Consider the following 22,656-nt stretch of genomic DNA (forward strand, 5'->3'; position numbering starts at 1 on the left):
TAGAAGAGTTATGGAAAAGTGAAGCCCTATTTATAGGACGTAGGGTATGCTAGTATATATGTACTTGGAGATATAAAGGCAACTATAGATCATATAGTTGGCGCTGTGATAGTACCCCCCGTTTAAGATGATTGGTTTATAATTATAATATTAATTAACCTTTTAGAAAACAAAATAATACTAAAATACTCTAATTTCTATTATTAAATTAAAATAAACTTTTTTGGGAGTAATAATCAATTGTCGAAGCTTTTTAGATTTGCTTTAGTCTTGATTTAGGGGTATGTTTAATATAAATATTAGCAGAGGATTAGAAGTAATAGATTTTTTGAAGTTTACTTAAACAGGCGATTCTGATTTATCTGGATTTGCTAAATAAAAAGCAATAATTATATCTTCCTAACCACAAAGATTTTCAGCGGGTTACCAAAATACTAGGTAATATTTCCATTTGACTTAATAATGAAATCTGTTTTTATTATGATAATCAAATAATTTATTAAATTTCCATTGCTTGATTTCCTCGTTCATTTTATTATTTCTTTTTAGGATATAGCCTTAGTTTCGATGGAATTCGGCTTTATTAATTGCTTTTTAATTAACTAATCCAGATGAGTAATGGAGTGATCAAAGTAATGAATTATAAAATATTGGAAAGATCTTAAAACTAGTAGGGAGCTAAAATAAACAGGCTTATTTATAAACTTTTAGAATTTTATAAAAACTATCTTATTTATTATTATCTTTCTTTATCAAACAATTAGTTTTTATATTCTTAGTATTAACCTATACTTTGTTATCTTCTTTGTATAGAGGGGTGTTGGTATAAGTTTTGTTAGTGTAATCTTTATATCTCTAAATAAATTGAGCAATTAGAACTTTTAATTTTATTAAGATAATATCAAATCAATTTGCAATCTTATTGGCCTTTAGGAATTCGTGTTTGTATTGATATAATAGGTTTAAGGGAATAGATGAAGAGGGCTCAACATCAAGGTATGGGTGAAAATTGTAATTAACAAAAAATGGGGATATGCTGGTAATCTCTGAGGTGGTATTATTAAGTGCAAACTCTACAAATGGGAGCCAATTGTATTAATCATTTTAATGAAAGTTTATAAAAACCTGAAGATATTATTCTATTATAGTATTGATTCTTTTTGTTTGTTTATCGGATTTGGGGTGAAACGAGGAGGATTGTTTTAAAGTGATTAATAAATATTTGAATAAATGCTTTTAGAATTCTGATATAAATTGTAAACCTCTATTAGATATTATATTATCAGGTGTACCATGTAAGTAGTAGATTTTTTTGATAAATTAATTAACAAACTCCTTTGCGAATAATTCTATAATCAGAATAAAATAATATATTTTCATTAAACGGCAGATAACTATAATAATATATTAATACTTTTTGCTATAGTATTTACTAATCAATAGCAGTGTAATATAGTTAATGAAGATATTGGATTAGAGGCGGAATAGTATTGATAAGGGTTTTAGGAATCCGGATGCGGTAAAACGAGAGACTTTGGTTTGAAAGTAGAGTTGATAGGCTTATATGTAAGTTTTGATTTCCCTCGATATATTGGATTATTAGTATATACAGGAAACGAGATCAATAATTTTAATTCAACCAGAATATTCTACTAGACCAATAAAATACATTCAATATATAATCTGAATATGAAGCTTAACAAAAAAGAGAACAAAGAAGCGGTTGTGATAGAAAATTTTATTATTGATTAATCTACAGTCTTGAAGAGCGATTCAGAGATCTTTTCAGATCGATAGCAACCAATAGCAAGTAATTAGATTCTAAAGTGTTTTATACATAATAATAACCAATTCGAATGATTTATATGCTTTATTGATAAGATTATCAATCAGCTTCTCAATATTAGGAATAATTATATTCATAAACGCCGCGGTGAGGTTGATATTGTTATTTATTTGTTGGATGAGGTTTTTGAATGTAGTAATATTGAATATTCTTTTCAGGAGAACTGTTTGTAAGCGATTCTTGATTCAATTGTTATTAGAGTCGGTATATATAAGATGATCTTCTGCTTTTTTATTTAATATATTAAGGCGAATTACTTTAAGATCCAATCTATATATAATATAAAAATTAAAACCAGCTAGGAATTCAGTCTATTTAGCTTATCTTTAATTCAATATCTTTATCGATATAAAATACTCTAGATTCTTATAATTAATAATAATCTCAAACGGCTCTTGAATTCTATATAGTTTGGGTTTTCATTTTTTTAAGGATTTAATGATAGTTAGTAATTCCTTATTATAGATCTTATAATTATATTTGGCAATACTATATTTTGAAGAGAAGTATATAACCGGGCGTAGTTGGCTCTTATCGTTATATTAAGAGAGTATTCTGTCTGCAGCCTAATTGGAAGTATCTGTTTCGATAATTGTATGGTGGTGGTAATCAAATATTGTAAGGACTGAAGTAAAGGCAAAAGATATACTTCAGGTTTTTCAAAAATATTTTCTTGATTAGTAGTTCAATTTATATATTCTCTTTTTCAGCAATAGTTTAAAGATTTTGTGATTTTAGAAAAGTTGTAAATGAAGTATTGGTAAAAGTTAGCGAATTCTAAAAAGTATTAGAGATCTTTTAACTTAATTAACAACTTTTATTCAAGGATAGTTTTAACCTTATCAGGATCTATCTCAATATTATTAGGAATAATGATTAGGTTGAAGTATTTCGTTCTTTTTGTTTCAAACTCGCATTTGTTAATATCAATTTGTAATCTAATATTAATAAATCTCTAAAATAACTTTATGAACTTGCTTTTAATGATTTATAATATTTTTAGAGTAAATCAAGATATTGTTTAGGTATATTATACAATTTTTATTCAGGAGAGTAAAAAGAATATAATTAATATAATTCTAAAACGAAACAAAAGTATTACAAAGCCCAAAAGATATTATTAGGAATTCGAATAAGCTGAAACGAGTTATAAAAGCATCTTTTATTTGTGATCTTCTGTAATCTATAGTTTATTAAATACAGTAATGATATTTAATTTGATATAAACTTTAGTATAATATAAGGTATTAAGGGTTTCTTTGATTAATAACAGCAAATAATAGTTCTTAATAATAATATTGTTCAGTTCACAATAATCCTAGCAAATTCGAATACCCCCCTGGGCTTTGTAGTTAGGAAAAGTAAGATAACCGTTGGGAGTAAGATTTGCAAATGAATCCTTTATTTAGATTATTATCAATTATTTGTAAACAATTGAAGTTCGACTGGGGATATTAGATAACCTTTATTGTACAGGGACTTTTTGCCTAGTATACTCTCGATTTTGTAATCCTAAGAATATTATAGCAAGAGCTCATTAATAAGAAAGAATAAGAACCCAGTAAACAGATCGCCAAGCCAGAATAATAGTTTGCTCTGAATCTTTATTATAAATAATATAAGTCGGTCAGTCTTTTCCATAAACTTTTTAATATCGCTTTCTTATGATATTATAATATAATTGAATAGGATTGTTTATTACTATACAATATAACTCACAAGCTTTATCTAATTCATCCCAGGTTATTTTTGTAATATAAACTTTCTGATCTTTACAGATTAAATAAAGCTATTAGCTATAAGGAATTTTATATCATTCATTTTCTATTAAATATTTCGTAAAACATCAATCGATTCCTTAAAAGGCTTCTATAGCAATAGGGGATTCAATAGGAATAAAACATTTTAGTTTTGTAATAGTCTTTTGTATATCCTAGAGCCTGCAATGATCCGTGTTGGAGCTTGGTTTCAGCATTGGCCAGTTGGTATCATCTTAGCACAAGTTTTTGTTTTTCTGTTGATTCAATAAATATAGTAGTAGTTTGAGTTAGATAGTATTAAATCAGCAGAATCTATATTATAAAGGTTTTTATCAGTATTCTTCTCCATAACTAGAGTCGGAGGATTGTATTCAAAAGTATCAACTAATTTTGAAATGAGAAGGAGGGAGTCTGGAGATTTTTATTAATAACTTCTTCAGTAAAGGTATAATATAGGTTGAGATAGATTTCTTTGAAATAGATTTCAAAATAGATTTCCTAATAGATATATATAATATTGGATTAAGTGTTGTATCTGCTGGGATGGTATATCATTATGATTGGGGATGATAGTTACAGCAAAATTAACTAACAGCAATATCTGAAGCAGTATATAAATATAAACTTAAGAGTTATTATTGCTCAATTAATGATAGGATTATAATATTGAAATTATAGAAGATTGAGGATTATAGGGTTTGCGTTGGAAAGATTAATAATATAGGATAAGCCCAATTTCTTTATGATTATTAATCTATAAATCTAATAGTATATATTGAGATAGAATATCAGAAATCCTTCTGTCTATAAGTAATAGGTTATGGATAGTAGAAAGGGGATGTATAGGGATATCAAGCTTGAATATAAGAGTTCTATTTATAAACTTATATTCTGTAGCTCTATTATCTATTAAGTCAATAAATAGAATAATTATATTAGACACAAGGAAAATTTCTGTTGAGATTTTAAGAGATTTGCTATTCATTATTTTAAGATATAAAGAATCCCTAGATATAATTGATCTCTTAATCCATAAAGGCAAACTTTCTATAAAGAACCTCGATTCGCGATTATAAATCGAGGTTAGTCTTTTAATATACTTAACTGGGGAATTGAATTTCCGCTATTATCCGAATATACAGAGCCTTCAACGAATCCGCCCAGATCTCTATTACCAATAGGAACTGGAAAAGCATATCGAAATAATACTGTAGCAGTTGGAAAACAATTAGTAGGCGGGAATGTATTCTGGTAAATAGGGCTATAAGTGTTGTAATAGGGTTCGGGGTTGTAATAATAATCGGTAACAGGAAAACGGTGGATATTCGAAGCATATTGGTTTGTAGCAGGGGGATAATCGGGATATTATATAATTTCTGAATTAATATTATATTTTGTATTGTTGTGTTGCTTTTTTTCGCAGTTGAATTTGATATAACCGGGCTTTTTGTAATAAAGACAGAGGCTAAGATCTAGATATTGTTTTCTATTGTAATGTAATAAGAATCACTAGCCTTGGCGAGCAGTATTTAGTTGTATAGAATTTTTAGAAAAATCAGGTATAGATATTATAGTAGTGATAGTAGGCTTCTTTTTATTGGATTTTTTCTGATCACTAAAGTTGATGTTTTGATTTTTGTATTGATTATCAAGATGAATCTTTTTTTTTAAGTTATTATAAATATTTTGCCACTAGACTACCCATATATCGATATTAGCAACAAAAGGTTTATTGGGGTGGTTAATTGAAGTATTGATTAATTTTTATAAAACTTTGAATTTAAAATCAGTAATTTGTTATTTGGTAGTCTTTTTATATTTAATAACAAATTATTTGAATTGGTAATAAAATTACTAAATAGGATTTTCTTTATTTTATATTTATTATAATCTATAAAAGTTTTATATAAAAGATCTAGAATCTGATATTGTTTGTTTAATTCACACCAAATACCTGTTATAGTATGTCATCCAAAGGGCTAAAGATCGGAATTATATATGTTATCTATAATTATATTAAAATATATTTGATTATTTGTATAAATAAAGCTAAAAAATAGATTAATAAAAAATATGATTTTCTGAAACTCTGATTTATTTTTGTAATTTGTAGTTAAATAGTAATTAATTATACTACAAAAGTTGTATATTAATTTTGATGCTTTGCAATATCTTACTTATTATTACTAAACTTTTCAGAGGTAGTAAGATATTTGCAATAAAATGAAGCTTGTAAATTATTATAAATAACAATCTTAATATTTTAATTATATCTTTTAATTCGATAATCTTTGATTGAGTATTGATGGTTTAAATCTAAACAATAGCAGTTTAAGTTTGTAATGAGTTTATAATCGATTCGATTGATTCAAATACAACTTGAACAGTAGCGAAGTGTGTAGTGTTTAGATCATTGAATAAATCTGTAAAGGGAGAAATATCGGTTTCAGCGGAATTAAGAATATGGTTCAAGAAAAGAAACTGTGGAGGTAAGCTAGATATAGGTGTTTTTGATGTAGGTGTTTGTTTATTTATCTTTGATACTTTTTGAGGCTCAAAATATCGGCGGTAGAATATATAATGAATCAATAGTGAGTGTGATTGATGCGATTAGAATAAGGCATTGATGAGGCTTTAGAAATAAAATAAAAAATAAAGCTGTAATAGTTTATTTAAAGATGATACAAACTATTAAGATATGGGTAAAGACTTATATTGTACTATAAGGGTAGAAGAGCTATGGAAAAGTGAAATCCTATTTATAGGAAGTAGGGCGTACTAGTATGCTATACCTGAGGCACGAAGGCAACTATAGATCATATAGTTGGCGCCGTAACAGCACTTGAGTATTTTATATCTACTAAACAGCTAAATGCTTGATAAGCATACTGGATAGAACTACTTGCTAATTATAACTTCATTATTATATACTGTACTGGAAAGAACAATCCACTCACAGATACGTTTATACACTATACTAACGAGTTGGATTAACAGAACAATATTAAAAAGAAGAATCGTCTTCAGCAGTTTATAAAAGATAATCAGATGGATACAAAGATTATATACGAATCTCTATAGCAAGATCTAAATATAGTCGCAAATATCGATATATACGCAATTACACTGCTTTTCGATATTGTTGGGATAGGGATCATGTGACTGACCGCGCTAGCGCATGCGCTAGCGCCCCCGCACTATAGCATATACGTTCATAGCCTTTAGCTTTTAGAACCTTGAGCAATATTATAACAGTGTGAATCATTAATACTATATTACTTCATTATCCCCATGGTGATATTAACATTGATCAGTGATATTACAGATCAAGAGCCTGGCACCTTAATTTCAAATGCAATATGGATTTGTGACTAAGGTTAATATTTCTCTGAAAAGGTATAAGCTCTCATATCAAAGTAATGTAGTTTAATACCTATTTTTATATAAATAAGAATCATCAGCAATGTGACGGTAGTTCTTATATTCAGTATTAATCCAATATGGTTTAATACTGACAAACCGAATTTAGTTAGCAACATAGCAACAATTCTTATAATTAATCTTAATCTATATTTTATTCTTTAAGGTAATATGTATTAAAGAATATAAATTAGTAGCTATCAGTTTGAATTAAGCATTATTTTCTATGATTAAATACAACTTTGCCAGATTTTGGCAAAATTATATTTAAGCATCTCACCTCATTATCTATCTACTATCCATCAATATGGCAGAATCTTATAAAAACAACTCCACGGAGTATAAGCCTAAATGTAACGATAATATTGGAAGTGTGGCTGAATCGACTATATCATCAGTTATTATGATTAATAGTTTTAATATAATAATTGAGCAATAGCAGGATAACCTTATTAATTTTATAAAGAAAATAGGTATAAAAGAGGTTAGGGATTTTTGTAAGTATAAATTTTACGAATATTAATGATCGAAATATTATAACAACAAGCTATGATCAGATTACTTTCGCAAATTTGAATATTTCAATTCGGAATATTTTCAAGTAATCGGCATATGTCTTTTATACAAATTGAGATACAAACTGTGCTTATACAGTGTATTTATTGTAAAGCACAAGATCTGCATGATATAATCTGTTTATAATACTTTAATTAATATAATCCGATTATTATATAGAGAATAATCAAATAAAGAGATTATGAATGCACTTGTAGATAAGGGATTTATATTTCAATCGAAAAGTATATAGAAGAGAATAAATGAAAAAGATATTCAAGCTTCTGTATATATATTACTAAAAGAATCTAAGATATCTTAAGTGAGTAGTTAGTCTGGATTATTAGGTTTTAATTAATATAGGCTATTACAGTTATTAAGTGTTCTATCTCAAATCACAACAATTTTAGAATTCAGCTCTTTAGATAATAAAAAAAAGGGTGTTGATATTGGACAAAAAGCATTATCAAAATCACTAGTACCTTATTACTATAAATCCGTTCTCTAATCTAATATTGGCTTTTTATAAGAAAATAGTAAACCCAACTTATCTGCATACTTATTTTATAATCAGAAGAAACCACTACCTTTATAGCTAGTTCAGTATGAACAGTTTCAACCCAAAATATCTTTTCGACAATCCGACCCTCCACTACTATAATCCTCTCCATTATTATAAGAGAAAAGTAATCAACCATCCAGTAATCTATTTGATAATAATAATAGTTCGAGTAAAAGAGGAGGAGGAGAAAATAATGAAGGTAAAGAAAACGATTTCCTATAAGGTGGTTATAATGAGAATGGCAGTGGTGGAGGTAAAAATAATATGGGAGAAGGAGAAGGAGGTGATCCAGGATATGATTATGGTATTCTGAAGATTTTTCCAAATCTATTATTAAGAGTTATAAATATCAATCAATTTCTCAGAAATCTTATGAAATTTTATAATAAGAATAACAAATATAATGGATAAAATAATAATTTTATGTACAAATTCAATATATTTCTTAACAATTGCTAATATATTAATCTATTTAACAATTTATTTCCAAAAGTATTCCTTATTATACTTATTGATATAGCATTTGATTTTTATTATACAAATTTAGAGACTATACCAATATTAATATAAAAAATTCATAAATTATTCATGAATACATTCAAAGGCCTTGAGTATAAGAGGAATATTATATAACAATAAGAAACTATTACACTAAAAAATATAATAGTATAATTAAAGAATGATGGGAAATCAATTATTTATTATTTATAATAGATAGTAACAAGATTATATTACTTATATAAAGGATTCAATAATATAATTAAAACAAAGGATTTATTTTATCAAAAGATTATTAATATATGTGTACTAGTATCAGTATGCTTTTTAGTTTGTTTTTGCTTAGTTAACAATATATCAAGTCTTCTTAAAAAACTTTATTCAGTTATTATAATATAAAACTAGCTTATTCAAACGAAAATATGATATTTTACACCAACCGGAAATATCAACGCAGAGGAGGATACAATCAGAATAGAGAATTTGGATAAGGTGATTGATAATCATTCAAATCACAAACTAAAAAAAAATATTTTATTTGCAAAAAGAATAATTATTGGTTAATCAGATATAGCAAGAAGAAGTGTGATAAGTTACAATATAAATATAAGGAGTGGTTTAAGGATACTAATAATAATTTTAATAAAGGTTTTAAGCAGTTTTTTATTGAATATAAAGATCTTAATCAAAATGATATTGAGGAATCTGATATTGATATTGATAAAAAGGTTGAAGCTTATTTCGCTTAGTATAAACTTCAAGATTTACTAGAATAAAAACCATATTCAAGCTTTATTATTCAAAACGGATTTATTAATAATAAAGAGATTACAATAAGATTAGCTAATAAAATACTTATTTATATCTTGATATATTGAATTCAGGAGAAAACTATATTTATAAACGGATACAATTTTAAAGAGTTCAAGAATATTATTATTGATATAGCTATAGCGGAATGGTTTACAGTAGGATTCAATCAATATATGGTATACAAGATAACTATCAAGAATATTATTTTAAACAAAAGCAGAGTAGGAGTTACAAACATAATATTTAGGATTGAAAGAGCTGAATCTTTTGGATTAGTCAAACTCCACCTATCTCTAGAAACTATTGAATTTCATATTATGGATATGGAAACACCATTCCTATTATTATTTAATAATATGGATCGTTTTGGTATATATTATAATAACATCATCGACACTATCATTACAAGAATAGAAGAAAATTACCCTTACATTTGATACAATAAGCATACAGTTCTATTATAGCAAATAAATATATAGTAGTTTATACAACAAATTATTGAGAATAATAAGTGTTATTTTATTGATACAAAACTATAACGCCTACACTATCGCTTTGGTTATTCATTGGCATATAGACTTTTACAAGTATTATAGCGAACTGGTCACAATAATGTTTCAAAAGCCAAGATTGATAAGCTCAACAAGTTCTATCAACATTATCAAAAATACAGAAAATCATCAGATCGATTTAAATTCAATTTATAAGATAATGTTGACTTCAACCACTCAATAATAATTGATATTATATATATTGATATTCACCCTATTCTATATATTATTAATGAAGATATACAATTCCAAACTGTATAATAACTGGATAATATTACTACAAAATACATTTTCAATACACTTCGAAAATGCTGGATGGATACTTATATTAATCCATTAGATTTTATTATATATAATACTAGAAAGAACTTTATAAACAAGGAATTCATTCAATACACTACAATTATATCGATAAGAACAAAGAGTATACTAATTGAGGTATATTAATTAATTGGTGTAGTTGAATGTTATTATATAGTTATTAAAAGAGTGTATACTATTATCTCCAACGAGCTTGGTAGTTTTATTATAAAAGAGATAATATTATAAATAGCTATAAAAGCAGTAAATGATATTGTAGGATTAGACGAATTAATTCTAATATTTCTAGTTTTTGAAGTATATCCGCGGATATCTGAATCTGACCCATCTGTATCTACAATTCTATAATAATAATTAGTAATTAAAAAAGCAATGAATGAGATTTATAAACTATAAGCGATACAATAAGTATCTAATACTTTAAATTAGTAAAATGGATTGTTTATAATAACTTTATATAACTTACCTGTCAATTTAAAGATTTGGATATAGAGAGAATATAAAGGATAAATGGGATTATATCATTTATTGGATATAAAAGATAAGATATGCATAATACAATTATCAAATAAATCAATAGAATTCCGTATTACTCAGATTAAACTTTATGTAGAGAATGTATAGAATCGGCCTTAGGATCAATTCCAATTACTTGTTAAATCAGTATAAATACTATTTGTATAAGCTGGATTGATATAATAAGGGCAACTTGCTGTATTTAGTGTAAGCAGAATAATTTTGCCAAAATCTGGCAAAGTTATATCTATTCCCTTATTAGTTACTATTAGGAGTAGGAATCCAGAGAAGATTCTCTTGGATATATTCAGGAATCCTCAACCTCAATAATAATAGATCCCTTAAGTAATAATTCTAATATAATCAATACTTTTTATAAAAAGAGAAAATATCGAATTCATAGAATATCTATTAGATTTATTGATTTTTCTATTAGAGAAAGATAAATCTAATAATATATAGTATATTGAGTACTATATAATATCTACTAATACCTTATTATCAATAATTTTTGTAAAATCAAAATAAAAGGAGATTGACGGATTTATAAAAAATGGTATTTTTTAATTTATAAAGATTATGGATATTCCTATAAGTATAAGGATTTTTAACTTTTGTTTTATTAACAAAATTAAGAATAAAGGAATTAACAAAGCATTTCCCAAATCCCAATTGATTATACAAATATGGAAGATTAAGGAAAAGGTGCTATTTTAATATAATCGCTAACAATACAACATGTCAGCTAATATATTATACTAGCAGTAATAATAATGCTATTTAAAAACAAAATAACTATAAGTATTCGCAATATCATACAAATATATATATAATCGATATCGAACTTAGTTCGAAAGTTTTATACTCGATCATCATTGGAAATGGATATTTCAGAAGGCTTTATCCTATAAGTTGTATAATTATTATATAGTATCCCGGAAATAGGCAATCACTGGTTTAGTACTTACTACAAATATTATACCAATACTCTCAAGATAATATAATCGATCTATAATCTATATTTGTTGCATATAACTAAAGATGATACAGTATTCGGTATTGTTGGATTACAAATAGATAATATACTCATTATAGTTAATAAAGTATTCGCAGATTGTAAGCAAGCTGAATTCAAAAATATTAAATTTACAGCAAAAGAGTGTAAAATACTTACACCAAATATACTATTTAAGTTTAATAATAATCTGATCATTTAACAGAATAATGGCACAATCTACCTTAACTAAAAAAAAAAAAAAAACAATGCGAAAATCTTTGTCTAGTCAAATCAAAACCATCTGATATACAAAATATACACGGTAAGCTTAGAAAGTCGGTGATAACAAAAGACTAGTATGTTGTACAATACACTCGAAGAGTATATATGATAATTATATATCAATCAGAGGTAGCCTTTGATTTATTATATATAATATAAATAATTAATTCAAAAGAAGAAGATATTAATATTCTCAATAAATATATCTAATAGTAGATTGATAACTCAGAGAGAGGATTATAATTTGTTTTATTTGATATGGATTCTTTTAAATTGATTATATTCATAAATATATCCTTTGCTAATAATAAAGATTTGTCTTTCTAGATTAGATATATTATTGTTCTAATGGACAAATTCGATAGGGCTAATATTATTTATTGATTGTCAATCAAGTATAAAAAAGTTACTAGAAGTATATTAGTATTAGAGCTCTATAATATGGTTTTGGGCTTTAATATTAGCATAGCAATTAAAGGCACACTTGATAAGATCTTCCCAAATTGCAAGATATTATTAGTTATATATATCGATTTGAGATTATTATACAACTATTTCATAAAGCTTGGTATAATTATTGAAAAGAAACTAATAATCAATATAATAACAATTCGAAAGGTATATGAGAAATAGAAGATTATAGAGATCAAGTGGATTAATAGAGAATCTAATTCAACAGATATGATAACTAAATCTAAATTGTATTAAGCCCTAAAGGACTTGATTAATAATAATACTATAAAGATTAAGATTATAGAATAGGTTTAAAAAAGATTAATAATACAAATAATTATACTGAGAAAGGGATATTAGCTAGAAAAGACATAATACAATGACTTTAGAGAGTTGCTAGTATTGGGATAGGGATTATGTGACTGACTGCACTAACGCATATGCTAGCGCCTCCACACTATAGCATATACATTCGTAGCCTTTAGCTTTTAGAACCTCGAGCAATATTACAATAGTGTGAATCATTAGTACTATATTACTTCACCATCCCCATGGTAATACCAACAGATATTATAAATCATATTATTAAAGTAAATAGATTCTATTCGAGTTTAAAAGCTTTATGCATTTAGACTACCAAATCGTACAAGTATCTTACACTCGAGAAAGAACTCTTGTTTTATAATGATCGACTTTATATATCGAATATCGAAAATCTGTAAACCTATTTGATTTGCGAAGTTCACGATTCAGTTTTTACTATACACTTTAGTATTAAAAAGATTTATACTCTTTTAGCTAATTAATACTATTAAAAGAATATAAACAATATAATCGACTAATATATACGGAATTGCTACAAATACAAGCGTAGCTCTGTATCAAGAGATCGCACTCCTAGTCTTCTCTATCCGCTCCCGATTCCTATATGAATATGGCAATATGTTATTATAGACTATTGTAATTTCAATAAGGATAAATACAATTATAACAATATATTCGTTATTATTAATCGATTGATCAAACAAGCTATTTCGATATTCTGTTATAAATCAATTGATTCGAAAGATCAGGCCTACTTATACCTATATTATATATACAGATATTACAATATCCCGAAAACTATAATCTCTAATTGTAATCCTCAATTCATATCCAAATTCTGGCAAGAATTCAATAATATCTTAGAAATACAAATCAAATTATTTATCATTCACTATCTACAAACTAATAGTCAAACTGAGATTTATAATCAATATCTTTAACAACACTTGTAATCCTTTATAAACTATTATCAAGATAATTGATTTGAATTCCTATCAATAATGAATTATACTCAACTTACACTTCTCTATGAATTATTAGGTAATCAAACCCTATATAAGATCTTGTATAACTATTTACTCTGCAATCCCTAGGATTGGAAATCCAACTCTATTGTATCTATCAATGATTTGAATATAATCAATACTAGAGAATATATTAAATATAATAAATTAGTATTCGATTGAGCAAAAGAAAATATCTTGTATATACAAGAAAAGATATCTCGATCAGCTAATTTGTATTATTGCTTAGTCGATTTCGATATGAGAGATTATATATAGCTCAGTATAAGGGACTTTCCGATACAATAATCATTCAAAAAACTGGATTACTCTATTCAAAGGAGATTCAAGATTATTGGTCGGACTAGAGATTCCTTTCGATTGGATTTACCGCCTACTATAAAAGTCCACTCTGTATTTCCATCTAATAAGCTTTGCAAAGCAATAGATAATCTATTTTCTAAACAAATCCTTAAACCATTGTTTCCAATAAATATCACTAATAATACCAAATGAGAAGTGGAATGTATTCTAATTATAAAGAAAGTATATTGACAGCTTAAGTATAGAGTATTATAGCTGAATACTGATAATAATTTTATCTGATACTCTGCCTTTGATTTAAAAACTGCCTTGTACTACCTCTATGACTTTTATTTACAAAATCTCATTCTGTTAGAACTCTTTATATACCTATCGAAATGGATTTATCTTTATAAGAATGGAAAGGATAATTATGATTTTATAAATAATAATTAATATATAAATAAAAAAGATAGAAAGAATTTCTTTAATTCATTATTATAATAAAGAAAATCCTAATTGTATAAAAGGCTAAAAGCAATTGGATAAAGATGAAATATCAATAAAGAAAGTCTTTTCCTCTATTTGATAGATTTAAATTAAATTAGAAAGAAGCCTCTATAATCATTAATAGTTATAATTAGATAAGATATAATAGCAAAAACTGAATGGTTTAAATCGAAATACCAGCTGAGTCTCTAGTCAATAGTGATAATAAGTACACACAAGATAATTACAAGTTGAAAGACAAAACAACCCTTAATCACAATATATACAACAACAAGACCAAGCTGGTGTTTAGTTATACCCAACCGCTTGCAAATTGCTGAAAGCTTTGCTTCCATTTGAGTTATAACAAACTGATACTGCTACTCCAATTTGTCTCCCTGTACTGCAACCTTCACTACATAACGCTTTGCAGCTTCTCGAATAAGGATAAAAGGAAATATTTCTTTCGAAATACGACTTTTTAGCTTTTTCCGTATATCAAGCTATCTTAAGAATTAACTTTATTAAAAACTAGCAAAGTTATAATTTACCTTTGCTATATTGCTATACTCAATAATAACCAATCAGTATTGGAAAAACATTTTACACATATCCCTATTAAATAAACACTCACACTTATGCTTATCAGTCAGACAAAGTAGACAGCAAGATTAATCAAACAATTATCCAAGAAATTGATAGTAAATATTATTTCCCTTGCTAGAAACACAACTATATATACAGTTAATACAAATCCAGCTATTCTTTCAAATATATTATTCCTACTGTAATATTATCTTTTTTGATAACCTCTTACTTAGAGATCCTTATTCATTAATATTAATAAAACCAACACTTTTGTAATAAGGTATATCGAATTTGTAATCAGATTGACTTTGATATAAGGCCTTTAGAATATCTTCCTCAACTATCTCGCTATTATTTTCGAAATCACAAAAATAATATATCATTATAATCAACTTATCAGCAAACTTCTTTTTGTAATTATTAATACAATTGATTAAAGAATTATATTCTTTCTTCAAATTCTATCTCAAAAAACAATAAAACGAATATATCCAATAAGCATATCGAAGATCAACCCTATCCTTAGGTATATTGCCTTTAATATCTATAATTGCATTTATTAGACAAGCCAATCACAAGTTAGAGATACTAAAAGAAAGCCTCACTTACATGCATTTTTGTTGTCCAATTCATCTTCCTTATTATTCTCCTTCTTACTAACAAAATTACTATTACTCCCGCTATAGCTCGACTTCTTCTCTTCTTTAATAAGACGCTTGTCTTGTATAATAGAAGAAGCAGATACTCTCTTTACTATAAGCTATAAAAAAATATATCAACAAAACAAATACAAAAAAAAAAAAAATAACTCATCACTATATACATAGCCTTTCGTTATTTCAGCTATATTAATAACAACTTGCTCTTACTGTTATGTTTTCTTGATAATATAAAAGGCATATTGATTATTAATTAAAAAATACAAAGAAAATAAATAATCAAAAAAGATTTAAAAAAGAAAGGGAAATTCGGATAATCTATATATTTCGAAGGCTTCATACTATTATTAAGTTATAGAACGGTTTTCTTCGTTTTCTATATACCTTCCCATTACGAAAAAAGCAAAATTTGCGCATATATTTGTTTATCATACTATATTATAATATAAACAATAATATCTTATTAGGATTACCGATATGTCTACAGATTAGATAATTGTAAAGCTTGAGGGCAAGCTTTTTCGAAAAGGAAGATAATATTACGAATCGCATTCAATTGTAGCTGTGATCGCTTATATATATGCTTATATATATATACAATCACATATATATAGCTAGTATATAGGAACGCTCTATGAGCGCTTTGCTCTCGATTCTGTAGTTGTAGATTCTAAGGATAAATTATATCCTGTTCTCGTAGTTCTTCTAAGGCAAAGTGTTATATATATCATTTAATTCATACTTTTGTTTAATGAGATATATACAAAACACATCAAACCAAACCTGAATATTCTTTAAAGTTGCTTTTTTAATCCGATTAAACTCTAATTAACATAAATAGTATATTTTAAGTTCTGAATATCGTTTTTGGAATCTATAGATCTATTCATAGCCTATAAATGGAATTTCTGTTAAGGTAGGATTTCGAGATAATATAATCTAAACACATCGAAAACGAATTTCGTTAGCCATTTCCTTTACTAATATAAATATAATAAGAAATCCAATAATAATAAGTTATGAAATTCATTATACAAAAGTATTTTCTTCTACATTTGAAAGAATTTGAGCCATTTTGTAGGTTTGGAAATGTGTTTTCTTTTCAGCCAATCTATCAGTTAGGATAGACTTAGGGATTTCTGTCATGGTACGGGTAAAGACTTATATTGTACCATAAGGGTAGAAGAGCTATGGAAGAGTGAAGCCCTACTTATAGGAAGTAGGGCGCGCTAGTATTCTGTGCCTGAGGCACGAAGGCAACTACAGATCATGTAGTTGGCGCCGTGACAATTTCAAAATGCTTTATAGTCTTTCTAATTGATTTAAATTCTTTCAATTGAAGTGAAATTATAGCCTTTTGAAGCTTTTCTTCAATTTGAGTAGATGTAGAAAGTGATTGGGTATATATAATAAAAGTTATTATGATTTCAAATTGGTGATAAGCTAAAAGTGTCCGAGTTCCCCATATGTTATATTATGTCAGTCAAATATCATTGTAGAGGCTCGCAAGTTTCAGTACTCCAGGCGAAGAACAAAAATTATATAAATTGATGAAGATATACCGAGCATGATTACAATATTCGGCCCAGTGCTCCGAATTCAAAGTTGCAAGAGGATAGTATACCAGGTACACGCAACTTAAGTAACGGCTCTGTAGAATGCTTTCAAGATTTTAAGGATCTTCTTTCCACTATTCAATTGTAAGATCTTACCTCCAATATCTTACAATTTAGATTCAGAAAACCCAAAACAAAAATTCTACCACTGAAATAGAGAACCCTTGTTTCTTCTACTATTATATGATGTGTGTGTTACTTGGACTGTACTCTTTCATTGTCATTAGATGTCTAGTGCTTGATTGGAGTTTAGGGGGTTGAGCTAGAGAGAAAAGGGAAGGAGGTTCTTTGTTGGGGAAGAGAAGAAAGAGGAAGGAATGGCGGTTTCTTTGAGGACGATGAAATGATGTAAATTTGAGACGAGATGGGGGGGGGACGGGGGGGGGAGGGTATTGAGGAGTAGATAGAAGGAAGAAAGGGAGGAATATTTAAGGGGCTTTTTTGTTATATGTGATACGAAACGAAATGAGAGAGGAAGAGAAGAAGAAGACAATTAAACAGCATTTAGCTGATTGAAAGGACACTACTGGAAGATTAGAAGAGAGGTCGGTGATGGTATAATAGAATGATAATATTTAGTACAAAATATTCACTCACATTTGAACATGATACAAAAGAATCTTCTAAAACTTCGGGAGCAGAAATGCAAATTAGTTGAGAAATATCGTACATACATACATAATATGTTGCTCTATCTCGTTCGATACATTATAAGTTAAGGAAAATTACAGAAACATAACAAGCAACAAGATGAATAGATAAACAGCATATCCGCAAACTCTCTTACACATAATCCTCATGCCAATCATCCTCCTCCACCTCCTTTCCCTTCTTCCCCTTGACTTCTTCGAGCACCTCTTCCTCGCCAACCCCCAACCTCTCACCTGCCCCCCATTGCTTCGTAAATCTGTTCTCCACCAACTTCATATTCGTGATTCTCCTAGCCTCCTTTTCGCCCAGCTCCTTCCAGTACCTCGATTCCCTCTGTTCCATATCGTAAATTCCAGTTTTCTTCTCCTTACCCTCCTTCACCTTTGTCTCCAAATCTTCCAAATCCATAATCATATCATTCAAGTGTCTCCCCTTGATCAAATGAGCACGGTCATGCTTCTTATAACTCTGACCTGGTATTGTACCCGGCGCGTTACGGATACGAGTTAACGCGAGTGCGCGTTGAGAAATATCCGTGACTTTGTTAAGAACAGATCCAGGATGTGGATATTCTGTTACTATTTCTTCATTTGTCAGTTCTTTTATAGACTTTCGCTGTTCGCCTCTAAGTTTACTGTCGATAAGTTCGTTATGTCTATTTATTTTCTTAATGCGCTCTTCTCGGCTGATTTTGATTGGTTCTTTGGGAGTTGCCGTACGCCATGCGCGTAGAACAAGACGCTTCCAATCTACGGTGGAAATCTGCTCACTTAAGGGACCGGGTTGGAGGATATGGTCTGAATTAACCCAGAGATCGAGTTCGGTGTCTGAAGGAAAATTGCCAGCAATAAAAAGTGAGCTTTTGAGAGCATCAAGAGAACTGTGTCGGAGGACCGCGCTGAAACGATAAATTTCTGTGCCGGTACGATCAGTCCTACCAGGAGGAGGTTTAATTCGTCCGGCTATACCCACTTTGACGTTCTTTTCTTCCTCTCTGAAACGATTGACGCGGGTGATTAGGCCAGAGATAGATCCCCACTGTGAAATTGATTTATGGCGACACCTAGATCTCAAATCATCTTCTGACCATTGGGATGGTTCTGGAGCCAACTTGTGCAGAGGTGCTAATTGCTGCTCTAAAGTGAGGCCCACTTGAGGTGAGGGTTCTCTCAATTCCTCGCCCTTGATTACTCTTTCGAAGTAACCTTTACACTCAGCTCTGACCTCCGCCCTCTGACTAGGAGTATTTGGAACAGGCATTTTCATTCTTACAGACAAACTGTCCACATCTTCATCCACAAAAAAATCTATCAGGCCAAGGATGTACTTTGCTACTAGAACCGACTCCGGTTTTGGATCATCGTCATGAATCTCTCCCCAAAGTTTCTCTAGGAGATGGTACTGTATTTTTCGCATAATTTTATTCCCCATTTCCGTACCGTTGTCGAGTTTTGCTTGTTGTGCTGCGGCAGTTTTAGGTAATTGGAGCAACGAAAGACCATGTTGCAAGCAATAATACCATGCTTGAATTCTTGTCCAATGGCCAATCTCATTTGCCGATGCTTGGCTAAGTGCCTTCAAAACTTTTTCTGCAAGTGTAGAATTCTCATCCACCTTGTCTGCTTCGAGAAATGTTCTCAAACGCTTGCTTGGTCCTGAAAGAGAGTTGTTCAAGCTTCCGCGTTTTTTGACCCTTGGACCTGATGCGAACATCTCAGAGGCTGCTGCTTTTTTCTTCGGCAGCTATTTCAGCCCAAACCTCTTTCCGAGCCTCTTCCACTAGTTTGTTGGGCGGAATGAGTTTTGTCGACCTAGGCTGGAAATCGGTTGTCGGACGATAGCGAACTTCGATTTGCGTTACGATTTCGGAATCATCATCTTGAATGTAGCCTATATCCTCATCTAACATTCCATCATCGTGCGTCTCGATGCTATAAGCAATTACCGTTCTATTGTTATTCCCTGCAATGACCTTATCTTCCCATGAACAGGGCGTTTGTTCTCTTGGCAATCGTTCAAGCTCAGCATCGTAATTTTTATCTATTTCATCATGTATAGTCAAAGTAAAGGACTGCTTTTCTAATTTCATTTGCGCGACGATTTGGTCTTTTACGAGTCCTTGGACAGGCTGGCCCGAAGAGAACTTTGAAATTCTATAGTGGCCTTTCCATCTAGGAAGTTTTGCAATCGGATCCATCCACCAATTTGCCTTCACAGAGATAGCAGCCTCCGCTTTGTCACTGTAATCCAAGTTTAAGCTCTTTTTCAAGGTCGCAGCGAGTTGATGTAGAGGGACGCCGCGTTGATTAGCTTCCCACCAAGTCTGCCGAAATGTGTTTGAGAGATAACTGACAGGAATTGCAAAGAGTTTTTCGTATAATGGCCGCTTGTGTTCTTTTTCATTGCCAAATAACCTATCGGTTTTAAATAAAGGTTGCCAATATAAAGACCACCCCAGACTACCAAATTTGGCATCTTGGTCATAAGATTCGCAGAATTGAGGATGGAATCCATTAAAAATCCAGCTCACGAAAGACCTTCCTAGTTCGCTATCGACGTCTTTCTCAACGTAAGGCTCATCACCAGAAGGTGGGTTGAACGACCGGTAATCTTGGAGGAATATTGCATGTCCAATTTCATGAATCATTGTAATTGCTGCCATAAACTGTGCTTTAACGCGAATTTCGGAATCAACCGGGTGGGTACGCATTGGTACCAATAGTAAATCCATGATTGCAATAACGAGTGGCCGTCGTACCCGGCCTGCTTGAGCTGCTTGTAAATCCGATTCCCTGACCTCATTCTCATCGAGTTCGTGAAAGTCTGCTTCTCCGTAATCTACTATTCTTGTGATACCATTCCAATTCCGAGTCGCATGCATTCTATCATTCAATCTCCATTTGATACATCTTGCGATGTCTTCAAGCTCCACCTCTGCTGCTTGAAGGTCCTTGAGCAAAACTGTGTGTTTCAACGGAATTACTTGTGGGCAGACAAGATGGCTATGTTCAGCGTGCGATACTTCTTGCGGCGAGCCAAAGATGATGCTTGATGGCAAAAAACTTGCTAAATACGGCATTCCGACTTCTAAAAGCCGTGTGGCAAGTCGCATACTTGGCATTAAGAGCTGGTAGTCCTCATCAGAGATTTCCCATCTGCTGCGTGCAAACAATGGATGGACAGGGCCAGTCAAACTTGGAGCTGGTCCTCGAGGTGCCACTAGATTCATCAGTTTAGACAAGCAAGACTGCAATTGAGAATGACACTTACACATAGCTCCTCCAACTGCTAGACTTGTAGGATCCCATGGCTTTGATACTCCGCCTTTCACCACAACTTGTTGTGAATTGTCTCCTGCCATAATGTCGACAGCAAAATATAGATTTCAAGGGCAACTTTCCACTATACTAAAACCTCGATGATATTTGTTAATACAAGGCAGAGAGTGTTAGACATGGAGCAGTCGTGTTAGCATTCCTCGAATAAGCGCACATGAAACTAAGAATGTAGATGCTGTTGAGGTTAAAAGAGAAATCTGATTTCATTGTTCTCCAAGAACCACAGAGTTCTTTCATTTCCGATTCCTTTGCAGTATTCTTCAACACTTCAAAGACTTTCTTTGATGATTTTGGGTATAACAATCGTTTTCGGCCATTTTATGAGTACTCTTCCCATGTGGAAAGAAAACCAATGCTCACAGCTATGTTAAAAAGCGAACGATTTCAAACAATAAGACTCATCTAAGTCCAGCGATACTATATGAGGAAGTTTGATCATTATTCAAGTGATGATAACAAATTTCAAGCAGTGATGATATCGTCGGTCGGAGATGAATGAACATATCTGAAGTATCTTGAAACCTGCCTTCGTAATAGGTTAGTTGATCGTTGATCGTTGATTCTATCTTGAAGAAGATTAGATTCTTTCTGCTGGAGACCTTGGGCACGGATTTGTATGGTCAAGATAGTCGGCACTTGATTGTGTCAACAAAGCTTGAGTTGAAATCGGAAGATCCAGTTGATAGTCAATACTTCGAGACGAGCTAGAATTTCCAGCTGATAAGCTTCAAGACATGGTTATGTAATCTTGAATGCCGGTACTCGAGTACATTTTTGTGCTTAGACCATAAACACGGAGAAGCTTCCTAAATGGTATTAAGTAGTACCAAGTTGTTGCTGACCATGACGGCGGTTGCCACACCCTCACGGTTAGTATGAAAGTGATAGACAAGGCAGAGTGGCTGTTGTCTGTCTTTTTAGCTTACTGATGGCTCAATTTCTATACCGAGTAGGTACCTAGTCGCCTGTACCGTATAGTTCATGACTTTGCCATGTACATTGTGTACACACCACATGTTCGCAATCAAAACAAATAATAAATATCTTCATAATGTCTTCATAACATACGTAGCATACATAATGTGTGTGTGTGTGTGTACCTAGGTATAA

General features: G+C 30.1%; 1 protein-coding gene across 1 annotated transcript; it reads right to left on the reverse strand.

Moving 5' to 3' along the window:
• Positions 1-18,340: 18,340 nt before the first annotated feature.
• EAF02_007597 (uncharacterized protein) lies at positions 18,341-21,806 on the reverse strand (the record flags this gene model as incomplete). Its single annotated transcript, XM_038903645.1, has 3 exons — positions 21,479-21,806; positions 19,968-21,427; positions 18,341-19,942 (listed from the first exon to the last, which is right to left on the reverse strand). Exons 1-3 carry the CDS (start codon positions 21,567-21,569, stop codon positions 18,341-18,343), a joined length of 3,153 nt encoding a protein of 1,050 aa, XP_038756459.1. The 5' UTR covers positions 21,570-21,806.
• Positions 21,807-22,656: the final 850 nt, after the last annotated feature.

This window comes from Botrytis sinoallii, assembly GCF_014898435.1.
Source record: "Botrytis sinoallii strain Bc 23 chromosome Unknown BSIN_013, whole genome shotgun sequence".
Lineage (NCBI taxonomy): Eukaryota > Fungi > Ascomycota > Leotiomycetes > Helotiales > Sclerotiniaceae > Botrytis > Botrytis sinoallii.